At 40.8% G+C, this 13,019-nt stretch overlaps 1 protein-coding gene across 5 annotated transcripts in view; it reads left to right on the forward strand.

Annotated features, from left to right (window-relative positions):
• KLF3 (Kruppel like factor 3) overlaps nucleotides 1-10,312 on the forward strand; it is a 28,235-nt gene extending 17,923 nt beyond the window's left edge. For all 5 annotated transcript variants that reach the window (XM_041485538.1, XM_041483078.1, XM_041482248.1 and 2 more), the window contains 3 exons: nucleotides 509-659; nucleotides 4,998-5,158; nucleotides 6,320-10,312. In XM_041485538.1, the coding sequence (XP_041341472.1) occupies nucleotides 509-659; nucleotides 4,998-5,158; nucleotides 6,320-6,501 (494 nt within the window). In that variant the 3' untranslated portion in view covers nucleotides 6,502-10,312. The remainder of the gene's footprint in view (nucleotides 1-508; nucleotides 660-4,997; nucleotides 5,159-6,319) is intronic.
• Nucleotides 10,313-13,019: the final 2,707 nt, after the last annotated feature.

A 13,019-nucleotide genomic window follows, 5' to 3' on the forward strand; every position in this document is an offset into this window, starting at 1 on the left:
CAGGGACGGTGACACTACCACCTCTCTGGGCTGCCCATTCCAATGCCCAATCACCCTTTCTGGGAAGAAATTCTTACTAATGTCCAAACTAAACCTCTCCTGGTGCACCGTGAAGCCATTTCCTCTTGTCCTTTCAGGCAGTTGTAGAGAGTGTGAGGCTCCTCTGAGCCTCATTTTCTCCAGGATAAGCAATCCCAGCTCCCTCAGCTGCTCCTCACAGGACTTGTTCTCCTTCACCAGCTCCATTGCTCTTGTTTGTGTCTACATAAACTATTGATCTATTGAGATTTGGACTGATAATAACATTGGACTGATGAAAATTAATAGAAATGTTTTGAGTCACAGTTCATCAGGAGATAACTAAAACTGAAAGATGTTATATTTAGTGTAAATTATCACAGTAGAACTGATGGATTTCACTATAGTTTTTTTTCTGTGTATTATTTATTTCCATAACTCTTCATAATTTGTATGTGTTGCCTTGCCTCTCCTACCCTCTGCCATACAGTGCCTGTCATTGAGTCTTACGAGAAGCCCACACTGAAGAAAACAATCAAAGTAGAGCCAGGAAGTGAACCATCAAAGACTGACTTCTATCCTGAACAAATGTCACCTCCAATGATGACCTCGTTGTCTCCTCAGCAAGTGATGTTGCAAGAGTAAGTAGCTAACAGTAGTCCCAAGATCAGCAGAGGCATGGAAAGCAGTTCCCTACAGCAGTTAGCAGTTCTCAGGAGTGGGAAGGACTGTTGCTATGCTTTAGAACATGTAATAAAATACATGTTCATCCCCCCCACTACTGTCACTGTGAAATGTGATTTCAACTTTCTTTTCCCCCTTCTTCACCAATACAGGAGTTGATACATATTTATACCTTGCAATAGATCTGCCATTTCTATAATGCATTTCTAAAATAATGATAGGTCCCAGTTCCACAATTTACTGAAAATAGGGCTCCCAATAAACCAGTGATAACCTACTTATGCAAAACCAGCAGCAAAATTGAAAGAAACTTAAAAGAGAGTTCATACTGATATTTCTGTTCATGTTACTTGAAATACCTATCTTTAAAAAGAGTATTGTGACTTTCTCTGCTTGGAGGACCTCTTTGTCTTTTCAAAAATTTTGCCTGCTTGGTGGGAAGAACCTCTTCAGCCTTACAAGTTCTGTGTATATAAGTGAAATTGCATTTTTACCTGAGGCCATTGTTCTGTGGGTGATTTTTTTTGGCAGCTCAAGTAGTTTCTAAGCTTTCTTCCCTCAGAGCCACTTGTTTCCATCCCAGTATTAACTCATTGTGCTGGCATAGCTGTTACTGGGGCCCCTGCATGAACTGGATCACAGATCTAATGGGTTTTGAAACAGTGCTGTTTGCAGAAGAAAGGACAAGGGCTAGAAGAAGAAATTAGGTCTGGGGCATAAGCCTTTTAACTGAAAACATTAAAAAATTCTCAAGAAAGTACCTGAGGAGCCATGGGCACCCTTCCATTTCCTGTTTTTCTGGGGAAAATCCTGTCAACTTACTAAAGCCATGGAATGACCCAGAGCCAGACTCATCCTTCAGCAGGCAGTGCTCTGGGTAGGCAGGCAGGCTGCCAGCGTGGCTCTGGCAGGAGCTGAAGTTGGGAGCTGAGCAGGGCTGACAGTACAAAACCTCAGAATCCATTTCTGCACTCCCTCTTGCTCACTGTCATCCTTGAGGTGGTTGTGTTTGACCTCACCTCATAGAGTAAAGGAAGGAGGGGTTCAAGTCAGACACTCAAAACCCTGTGTGAGTGTGAGTGTGGTTCAGAGAGAGAGAAAAGCATAGGATGGTTGGGGAGTATCTTGTATTTCCTCCAGAACGCTGCCGCTTCCTCCTGCTCATGGCCATTGGGTTCAAAAGCACACCACAGCACCAGGGCTGGCTACATTCCACAACAGCCTTCTTGTGGGCACCCCTCCTTGTCTTCAAACAGTCTGGATGCACCTCCTAGACTGCAGGCTCTTTGCAATTGGTTGCCAGCTAGCTTTTATAAACTATATGCTGTTTCTTTTAAATCACCTTATACATGCTTATTACATAAAATAGTGAACAGGCCTGTTTACTAGTGGGTAACTTACCTTCCCTAATGGACCTACCACACAAGGGAGTCATGTCTTTATGTAGCTGGAACTACCTACTGCTAGGTCAGGACTATCAAATGGTTCAGTTTATTTTTTGTCTTTGTTAAGTCTCTTTAACAAGAGCAAACCAGTAAGTGCTGTTCCTGGCTGGTACCACACCCTTCCTCCAGGGCTGAGACTTCTGCAGACTTGTCACCTGCATTAGTGATTTGCATTATTTATTTCCCAATGGGTGTAGTTTCCCCAGCAAACCCATTCACTGAGCAGAGAATATAAAATGTGGTATAATGTGTAGATAGCTTTGTTACAGAAAACATTTGTATGTCCATGTTTCCTAAGCATTTCCTCTACAAGCTTGCCCATGTAGAGTGTGATGTTCATGGAGATTCTGTCCTTGCATTGTAACAGCTTAAATTGCTGCGTAGCTGTCCTGTGGAGCTCTAGTTCTTGCTCCTGGAGCCAGCCCTTTCAAGTTCACATTCTGCTGTATCCAAAACAAGAAGTTTATAAATTGTATTTTTTATCATTAAAAAAATATTTATAGACAACTCACGCAAAATACAGGATGAGATACTTCAACTTTTATTTTAAAAAAATGTTGTTGTCTCACAGGTTTATGAGCTATAGTTAGGCATTGAAGTTTTTATCATTATTCATTGGTTCCAGTTGCCCAGAGTGTACTACTCAGACACCTAAGCTACATTAAAGGGGCATGGGAAACCTTTTTTTCTCAGTGAAGTGACTTATTTAAGACTTCTAAGTGACTTATTTTGCTTTAGTGTTAGCTTTTGGCGGTATATCTGTCTGTATCTGGATATCTATATCTATCTGTCTATCTATGCATGAAAATAATGTTGGTGACGTTTCTGGAGGGATGGTTGGACTTTCTAGTATGCCTGATAATCGATGTAACTGTTCAGTTTTTTCTAAAATCAAACTTGAGGTAATAGTAATAGTATAAGGAGCCTCATTAACATATTTTCATGCAAGTTTCAAAGTCTAACTCATGCTGTCAACAGAGGGTGGTCTGTGATAAAGAAGGAAAAGCTGTTGAAGTTTTAAAGTAATTTTTAGAAGGTACTCTTACCTATTGAAGAGTGACAAACGGTAGACATACATGAACTTATATCTAGTTGTAGAAGAGGGAATGAAAGAATTAGGGCTGTGCTTTTATTATTGGCATTTACTTAATATTTACCTCTAAATTTGACACCACCCTAACCATTTTTTAAAACTGCCACACCCTATCTGATTATTGATAACATTCTGTTGTCTTGCCAGTCTCCTGTCCCATAAGGGGAGAAGAAGACATTCTCAGTGCTTTTTCCAGACTTGTAGATTGAAAATCTAAATCACAAAGGGTGTATGGCCAATATCCTTTTTCTCCCTTTTCCCAGATATTACCATGTCCATGACTAGCCTCCAAACATAATGATTTAAACAAAGTCTGTTTGCTGTCATAAGCCTGAGCTTGTCCAAAAAGATAGGTATGCAACTGCATTGAAACTGAGCATTGCTTTGGAGAGCTGTTTCTTTGGAAGCTAAAAGCCTGCCTCCTTATTTAAGAGTGTCTGTCTAACATCACCATCTGGGGTTTCCTGCCATTATAATATTTTTAGCTAGACTTAATGTGTACTTGAAGAATTCATCACTCAACAGTCACAGAACCATCCAAGAAAGCAAATTTGGTTCCCAGTTTCCAGCTTCTAACTCTCAAGAATCAATAACATAATTCAACTTTTCTCACATCAGTTATCCCCATCCTACACTGTGAGGTCATAGAAAAATCTTTCTTCTTAAGCTATGCACAAGATTTTCTGTCTTTAGCACATGCCCCTTATTTTGCTGAGAGAGGTAGGAATTCAATGTTTCTGAAAATTAGACCCTAAAGGAACTTGGAGTAAGCAACCAATAGAACCCAGTGTAACAAAACATAAGTTGATTGGTAAAAACATGTGAAATACATTAACTCAGAAAAGACAGGAGTTCTAGAAAGTTCCTTTCTGTTGCATGGAGGAGCTGGTTTTGCAACAAGGAATGCTATATCTGCACGTTATATTCTACACATACCTTTTTTACAAACATATGTTTTTTAAGATTGATGTGGAAGAAAGAGTCAAGGTTGTCCCCAGTTCTACAGTGGGGGTGTCATTCAACAGTCGAAGACACCTTCTAAGAAGCCTGTATGTTTTCACATGCGTGAACGTTTATGGGTTTGTTTGTAGCAGAATATAGCTTGTATATGTCTTACCTGCACTGTACCTGTGGACCTCTAAAGTGAAAAATTATGTTTAAGAAGGTGGAGGGACAACTTCAGACATCCTGTGGGTGTGCCACACAGGGTAAGCTCTACTTTTAGGAATTGACGTCAGGGAGGCCGCACCCTGCTGCCAGCACCAAACAGGAAATTCTTAATTACATTTTAAAGGAGTGGCTGGAACAATAAAGATTGAGTTCTGCTTTGAAACCCTAAAGATACAATTTCTTTAATAATATGGAATAGCTGTTTCCAATTACAATCAAATTAGTTGTATTTGAGGGGGAAAAAATAGTGAGCAAATACAAGAAAAGTTCACTCAGGATTTAAGAAATCTGAGTTTGACTGAAAAACACAAAGCTGAAGGGGGTTTTTCTTCTGAAAGTTTTAAAAAAGAGCTAGGAAGTAGTAAAAATGGCTACATCATGCCACAAAGTGAGTAAACATTTAAAAATATTGCTTCTAAAATACACAAAGTTTGCTAAACCCTGTTGAATTTTTCGACATGCATGTAATGTTGTTCTTTCTGCCAAGAGACAGAGGGGTAGTGAATAAAAGGCTCTGTTATGAATCATATTAGCTGGGGTTTGCTGTGCTAAATGTTTTTGATTTTAACATTAATTTAACTTTGCAGGAATCACCCTTCAGTTATAGTTCAGCCAGGAAAGAGACCTTTACCTGTGGAATCTCCAGACACACAGCGAAAACGCAGAATACACCGATGTGATTATGAAGGCTGCAACAAAGTCTACACTAAAAGCTCCCACCTGAAAGCTCACCGAAGAACCCACACAGGTCTGAGCATAGCTATGCTTCTCTTTCATCAAGTCTGTGGTAAAATAGTAGGCTAAGCTTGTAACTTCTGCTAATGGCCAGGTGGCCACATGTGTAAATAACAAAATGACAGAAGGTAGAGCTGGCATTGTTGCGAAAATAATTATAGGCTGAGCAAAAGACAGAGGACATAGTAGAAAAAAACTACAATAAGAGATGTAAGCCAGAACAGGTTCACAGTGCATGCTGTGTGTGTTACATTGACTGGCTCTTCACTCATTTTGTGTCCGGTTGCTTGCAGTTTACTCAATCCGCACACCCTGTAAACACCAAATCAGTTCAAATTGCACTGGCTCACCTATGACATCACTTAAATTTGACTGTAATTTCTATGGGAGTAGCCCATTTTCAGAAGTCTGGACTGTATGCTAAATGCAAACACATCTGCTCTATGGGTATGCTAACCATCTTGGTGCAATGGTGCTTTTGATCTGAATGAGTGTTCCAGTAAACATATCCCCATCTTTGCTCTCCACAGAAATGTTCATCTTTGCGTGATGAATGAATATGTATACATCCAAGGTTTTTACAAGGGTAATCCTTTAGGAAAAATGGAGCCCAGTTCATGGCTGTTGTGCATCAAGCCAGCCATTTTTCTGTTGGGCAATACAGTGGTGTTAGAGGAGGAGGATGACATATTAGTAATGATAGAGAGAGAGTTTAAGTTGAGGTACTTGCCACAGTGATGCCAGTCATTTACACTGCATTAAATTTCAGAAATCACAAGATTTCTGCCTGTTGTGCTTTATGGTAGCACAGTCCTTTCCCCCAGAAAGCTAGAAAATGAGATCCCGGTTTTGAAAAAGCTTGAACAAATGCTTAAACCTTCATCCTTCTGGATTTCGTAATACAAAACAAGTGCTAGTATAGCAGAGAGAGGAACAGAGAGACAATAAAAAAGTAAGTCGTGGCAAGTAACAATTTTTTGGTCAGTACACAGTTTCTAGCGCAGAGTACTCTTCAGCTTTGAGGTGTTTGGAGGGTTTTTTCAGTAAGCAGTGAAGTACTTACTGAAATTTGGCAAGGCAGTAGAATAAATCTATGAGATTTACGTGTGAACTTACGTGATCAGAACTGATGTGTTCATGTCTTAAATCCCCACTTCTGTGTTTCCTTTTCCAGGAGAAAAACCATACAAATGCACTTGGGAGGGATGCACGTGGAAGTTTGCTCGTTCTGATGAACTGACGCGGCATTTCCGCAAGCACACGGGAATCAAACCCTTCCAGTGTCCAGACTGTGACCGCAGCTTTTCACGCTCGGACCATCTTGCTCTTCACAGGAAACGCCACATGCTAGTCTGAATGTCTTCTGTCCCTGACTCCTGCCACACTTTTTTGTTTTTTACACATGCATTTTAATTTGGATTCAGCTGGTCTGGATCTCTGAGTTTATACCATTAAAAGCTTACGTATGGTCAGTAACAGATGTTATCTAACCCTTCTATGTCCTTGCCACGGGTCAGACCTAAAGAATGTGAACACTTCTTTTTTTTCTTCTGGGGATGCTAAGCAAACCCTTTCTGCATTCAGTATGTTTATTGTATTTCATTTGTGAATAAGGGAATTTTTAAACTAACAGCTTTTGTTGGTTTCTTCATATAATCAACCCAGCATATACTGATAAAATAGTAAATGTTACTGAATATCCAAAATGCTAGTCCTTGCCAGAGACTATTATTTATGTGCCCTGTAAGGGATTTTATGCTCAACAATGCAATGAATGGACTCTCCCAGCTGTGTTGATTTCTGCAATATGGATCATACAACAGTTTTAGAAAGACACCTGATTTAGAAACCCCCTCTGCCCAAACAGTGAGTAATACTGAGGAAATAAATCTAAACAGTGTAATTACTTTACAGAAAGATTGAGTCATAGTATCATTTGCCCCAGTCAAGAAGAAAAATGGGCAGGAATTGGTCCATACATAATACTGTGCATCTAAGCCAATATCATCTGTCATCTGTATTACAGTGTAGTATACATCCTTGTTTTTGTTGCATAATGCCCCAGTGGATTTGTTAAAGGAAGACTTTGTGTGACTCTGTATGTCTGGTTTCTGTGCAAGTGTATGGATGGAACGGCTTGAAGCTGAGTCAGGGGTTTACCATCAGGAAGTTCTTCCCCCAGAGGGTGGTTGGGCACTGGAACAGGCTTCCCAGGGAAGTGGTCACAGCACCAAGCCTGTCTGAGTTAAGCATCTGGATAATGCTCTCAGGCACATGGTGTGACTTTTGGGGTGTCCTGTGCAGGGCCAGGAGTTGAACTCAATGATCCTGATGGGTCCCTTCCAACTCCGCATATTCCGTGATTCTGTGATTCTATGGTACTCTCCTGCGATTTGGCATTAAATGACTCATAGAAACCTAGTGCACCTCATTTCAGGGATATAGATTATCCCCCCTGCAATCATGCCCCTGCATTTCATCTAAATATTTTCTCTTTGCTGTACTTCAGAAAATACCAATCATTAAGTCAAAAATGCTCTGAACTGTATTGTTGTGAGTACTACTCACAACAGTATACACTACAGTATTTAAAATTATTGATCCACAATATTTTTATGAGAAGATGGCATCAGATATGAAGTACTTCTGATGATAAATTGAGTCATGTATCTGTTTTGGATAAAAGCGTATACCAAATCATCCAGTTCCTAACTCTGGTTTGTGACTCTGGCAGTCTCGATGGTAGGTACAGCTGCTTCCCTGTGGACGTGTCTATTGCATTAAAATCATGCCCATTAGCAAACAGAACTGTAGCTAAAAGAAACTGAATTCAAGCAACCTGCAGTTGCCCCTAGAAATGTTCCTGTCTGGGAGCCCTCTGAAAGGAGGGTTTCTGTCAGTATTAGCTGGCAGAGTTTGTGGCACTGCGAGGAAACAGGATGTATTCTCTACACTCACACACAAGAGCGTTGCCCTTCCTTGCCCTCTGTAAGGTAACCGCCATTCCCTATACGTTAAACATACTGAAGTAGGCTTTTCCTTTCTTATGGAAAAACCCAGTGAACAATGGAGGTGTGAGGGGAGGAGGAGTTTCATAGAACTCTGCAGGAGACAGGTGGAGTGTCCATCTGCAGGTGGGTATATTTGAGCTTGTGGAGCAGGTAGCCTGTGCTTCTATAACCAGTGGAGCCCAATGCCAAACAATCTTGGAGATACAAGAGTGTGAGTGCAAAGAGCCTTTATTTGGTGATAGGACTTTACCAGCTGCTTTGCTGACATCCACATGCCTGTGGAATTAGAGAAGGAGAGGTCTGTACTTCCTGTAGAAAGATGCTCTGACAGCAATTGCTCTGTTCCAGCTCCATACATCCTCACCACCTCGGTAGGGCTGCACCTTGTGTCTTGTAACTCTCCCTCATCTGCTCACCTGTGGTGCCGAAACACCTGGCACCTGAATAGTTCTTTTTACTTTCTTGGTAGGCCAGATTGTTAGTGACATTGAGAAACTTGTAGGAAAGAGATTGATACTAATGAGCAGCTGTTCCAGAATGTGGACTTTCTATGTTATACTTTTTTGGTCAGTGGTAGCAGAATTTGCTTTAGGTTTGAATTTTGTAAATCCAGGTGTGTCACTGGTTGAGAGGCTGTGTGGAGGAAGCCCTGTGGCAACAGTCACAAGTCTGCAGACATTTGTACCCTGCAATGAAAACAATTCTCTGTTCTGTTGATGAGGGAAAAAACAGATACTAGAAAATAAGCACCTTAATGGCAACTGGTCCCATTTTTACCTTAAAAATGCAAATTTATAAAATTCAGGAGGTTTAAGGAACATTTCTTTCTAATGCTCTGTTTCTCTTTTGAGGCTTACATAAAATGTTGTCATTAGTATGTTTTTTGATATTTTTTAAATCAGTACCCTAAAAGCAGAACTTCCTTGTAACTAAGAGTTACTTCAGATAATTTAGTCTAGGTTATTTGTGATGTTAATTCATTAGCTTATGTACCTTTTTCCTGAAAGTATTTATGCTAATGATGGGGTCCAATACAGTGGAGATTGAGCAGAACTTTCAAATTTCATCCATGTGTCTTGCGAATTAGGACAACAGAAATTTAAATATTAAATATAAGTATTAGAGATTATTACATGATAATGCCTTCCTTGTAGGATTTTTCAGTTGTGTCTGTGGTGTCTTTGTGGGATGTCTAAAAGGTCACAAACAAATACACTTCTAGCTGAGTGTGAATATACATCTTAACCAGCTCATTGGTTCATTTTAGCAAACTTTGATTTGAGGGATACCTTGCAATTTTAAAATATACTCAATTAATTTGAGTATATTTTAAAATTTTGCAAAGCCAGTCATTCCATCTATGGCCTAAAGAAAAGCTAGTTTAGATAGAAAATCCTAATCCTGGAGAATAAGTATATTTAAACCCCTTCCACCTTTCTCTGTAACAGTATTGCACTGTGCCATGTGTAACAGGTAATACTGTTTTACTAAAATGTGCCTGTTTAAGGTATTTGATTATAATAAATTACTAGTTTTTAATTGTGTGGGGTTTATTTAAATATACACGCGGCATTCTGCAGTGATACTTCTAATGCCACATCTTGTTCAAATATGTTGTCTCTGCCAAAGTTAGCAACATGATAAATACAAATCCTTCCTAAAATAATTTACAAAGCATTTTACATCTCTTAAGAGGGCTAGACCGTTTTTCATTATATTTTACAGATATTAGCACCTAATGTACTTTAGAGGGTCAAAATAATCTTTTTGCTTAGCATCTCTCACCTGCAAATATAGCAAGGATTTTTATTTACTTTGATACATCTATAAACTATGCAGAATTTTTTAAATAAAATGTAATATATTTTATAAGCTAATAAGACAGAATGGCTAATTAAAGGTTTCTAGCGTGCATTACTATAACTTGCAAATATGGAGACATTTTGGTAATCTTTTCTTACTAAAGATGTGAATGTTTAATGTACTTTCACTGTTTCTACTTTGGTAGTCCAATGGGAATTCAGTAATGACATTTTGTCATGTCAAACTGTGAACATAAATTTGTACTGTACAGTCCTCATACTATATTTAGTATATTTAGTATATTTAGTATACAGTGCATATGTATTACACTTGTTAATAAAACACTCAGAATGTTGTTTGTGGTCATGTTGTCACGTGCTGGATGACAAAGCAGTGATGCCGAGCTCGGGTCAGAGGCCGGCCTGGAGGAGAGCCCTTGGCTCTGGGCCTTTGGGCAGCCCTTCTGCCTGGCCTGGCCACCTCCGCTGTGTGCCTGCCCCACTCGGGGCCCAGGGCAGGAGCACAAGGGATTTGGGCTGCAGGAGCTGAGGCCTGCAGCATGTCTAGTGGCAAGCTCATAAAAATGTTGTACTTGCTTCTAATTAGGTCATTCTAATTAGGGCATTCTAATTAGCCCATAGGCAGGTGTGGAGCACCAAACACGTGAGTTTGCCTTTTTTATCGCTCACAAGATGACTGACTGGGCCTGCTCCCCACAGCCTCTCCCAGAGCGGGGTGCCAGAGGCTGCTGACGCATCACCACGAGTCCTGCACACCCCCAGACACCTGCAGGCTGAGATAACAGTGATGATGATGAAGAATGGGGTTTTATTTCTTCATACCTTATCAGATGCCTAAGAAGAGGGGGCCTGGCTGAATTCACTATGCATCTAACACTTCCCGTTTCTGCTGAAGTATTTGCACCAGGATGTTGGTCTCTCTCTCGCTGCCTGGGATGCTGCAGATCAGCCTGGTGAGCACCTGTGCTATGCCATGGTGATGTACAGAAGGGAAAGCAGGTACAGCAGAATGAGGCACAAAAATAAAAGCCTGCAAACAGCAATAAGAATATGAGTAAATTACTGGCTAGTATTTCTTGGCCTCCTGCTTGAAAATAAGGACTGCACCTGCACCTTCCAAAGCCAGAGACAGCTCATTATCATGCTGTTGACTTCTAAGATCCAGGCAGGAGGGACCGATGGCATGGGGGAGTCACGGCCGCTGCCCCAGCGTGGCAGCTGCCACGGGAAGAGCTCGTCCTGACCTGTCCTCGCGAGCCTGCACACCTGTAAGAGGCTACTCCAGCTGCCAGCTGAAAAGATTTATCTCTGTTCTACTATGAGTCAAACAGCATTGCATACATTCTACACTGAGTGATCATTTTCAGGAAGCAGTGATAATTTCATCGACCACTGGGTGTCTCTCTTAGTCTGAGAAAAAGGCACAATTTAAATTCATGAGATTGTAATTTAAGATAATCATTTTCTTGAATGAGAAATTTCTTGAGAAATTAAGCTCTTCCCTCTGTCTTATTTGCTATCACTGAGTTCAATCCGGTCATACACAAAATCTGCTCAAGGATTTAAAACTGATCTCTGTGTCTTTACTGCGATTTTTAGTCATAAAAATGCTTTAAATGTAACCTTTACTATTAAACTCTGGCCTGGCTGAACACTAACTAAGCCAACACAATGTTGCTTGATGAGAAATAGTGCCAAATGCTTACTTAGAAAGGAAAACCAACAAACACACCAAACCATGACAAAATGAGTCTGCTTTATCAAAGGAACTCAGAAATGTATTTTAAGAAGGTGTAGTGTATGGTATGTACATAACCAAAATATTTGGCATCTGCATGAAAGATCTGTGAGGTGGGATGGATAGAGTATAAAGGCCTCTTACAGCATTAATATTCCAAAACAATATACATGGCAGACCTGAGAAACTTTCTTTCACACCCACCTAAAACTTACATTTCAGAACAGTCTTAAAGGTGAGGGACTCCTCCACAGCCCAGTCTGTACATTATTTAGGACATAACCCCCAGTTTGCTGATGCATTAAATTTACAGAGACGGGAAAGCCTGAATTAAGAAATTTTACTTCCTCTTTTCTTGTCTAGTAAACAGGATAGACTGCGTGCCTTCTAGCCCATGAGCGCTAAGTGTGACTGCTAATCATGTTAGGCTGTAAGGCCTGGGAGGGGGGGAAGGCTTTCAGGGAGAAGGGTCACAAGATTTCTCTATAGCATTCCCCACTTTAAAGTGTCAAGAAGTCCTAGAGAGGTAAAATTGTAAAATCATAAAATCATAGAATCATAAAATAGTTTGGGTTGGAAGGGACTTCTAAAGGTCATCTAGTCCAACTCCCTGCAATGGGCAGGGACATCTTCAACCGGATCAGATCACTCAGAGCCCTTCCCAACCAGACCTTCAATTTTTCCAGGGATGGGACATCCACAACTTCTTTGGGCCATCTTTTCCAGTGTTTCACCACCCTCATTATAAAAAATTATTGCTTATATCCAACCTAAATCAGCCCTCTTTTAGTTTACAACCAGTACCCCTTGTCTTACCACAACAGGTCCTGCTGAAAAGTCTGTTTTCATCTTTCTTATAAGCCCTATTTAACTACTGAAAAGCCTCAACAAGATCTCCATGGAGCCTTCTCTTCTCCAGGCTGAACAATCCCAGCTCTCTCAGTCTGTCCTAATAGGATCAGAGCCCTTCTGATCATCTTTGTGGCCTCCTCTGGACTCACTCCAGCAGGTCCACATTCTCCTTATGTTGGGCCCCAGAGCTGCTGCAGCCCTGCAGGTGGGGTCTCAGCAGAGCAGAGCAGAGGGACAGAATCCCCTCCCTCCCCTGCTGCCCACGGTGCTCTGGATGCAGCCCAGGACACGTTTGGCTCTCTGGGCTGGGAGTGCCCATGGCTGGGGCCTGTCCAGCCTCTCATCCAGCAGCATCCCTAATCCCTACTAAATCTTGATTTCGGGATAAGGCTTTGACATGGTCCCCTACAACATCCTCCTCTAAATTGGAGAGATACAGATTTAATGAGT

Source organism: Pyrgilauda ruficollis, unplaced genomic scaffold (assembly GCF_017590135.1).
Source record: "Pyrgilauda ruficollis isolate IOZ18807 unplaced genomic scaffold, ASM1759013v1 scaffold1, whole genome shotgun sequence".
Classification (NCBI taxonomy): Eukaryota; Metazoa; Chordata; class Aves; order Passeriformes; family Passeridae; genus Pyrgilauda; species Pyrgilauda ruficollis.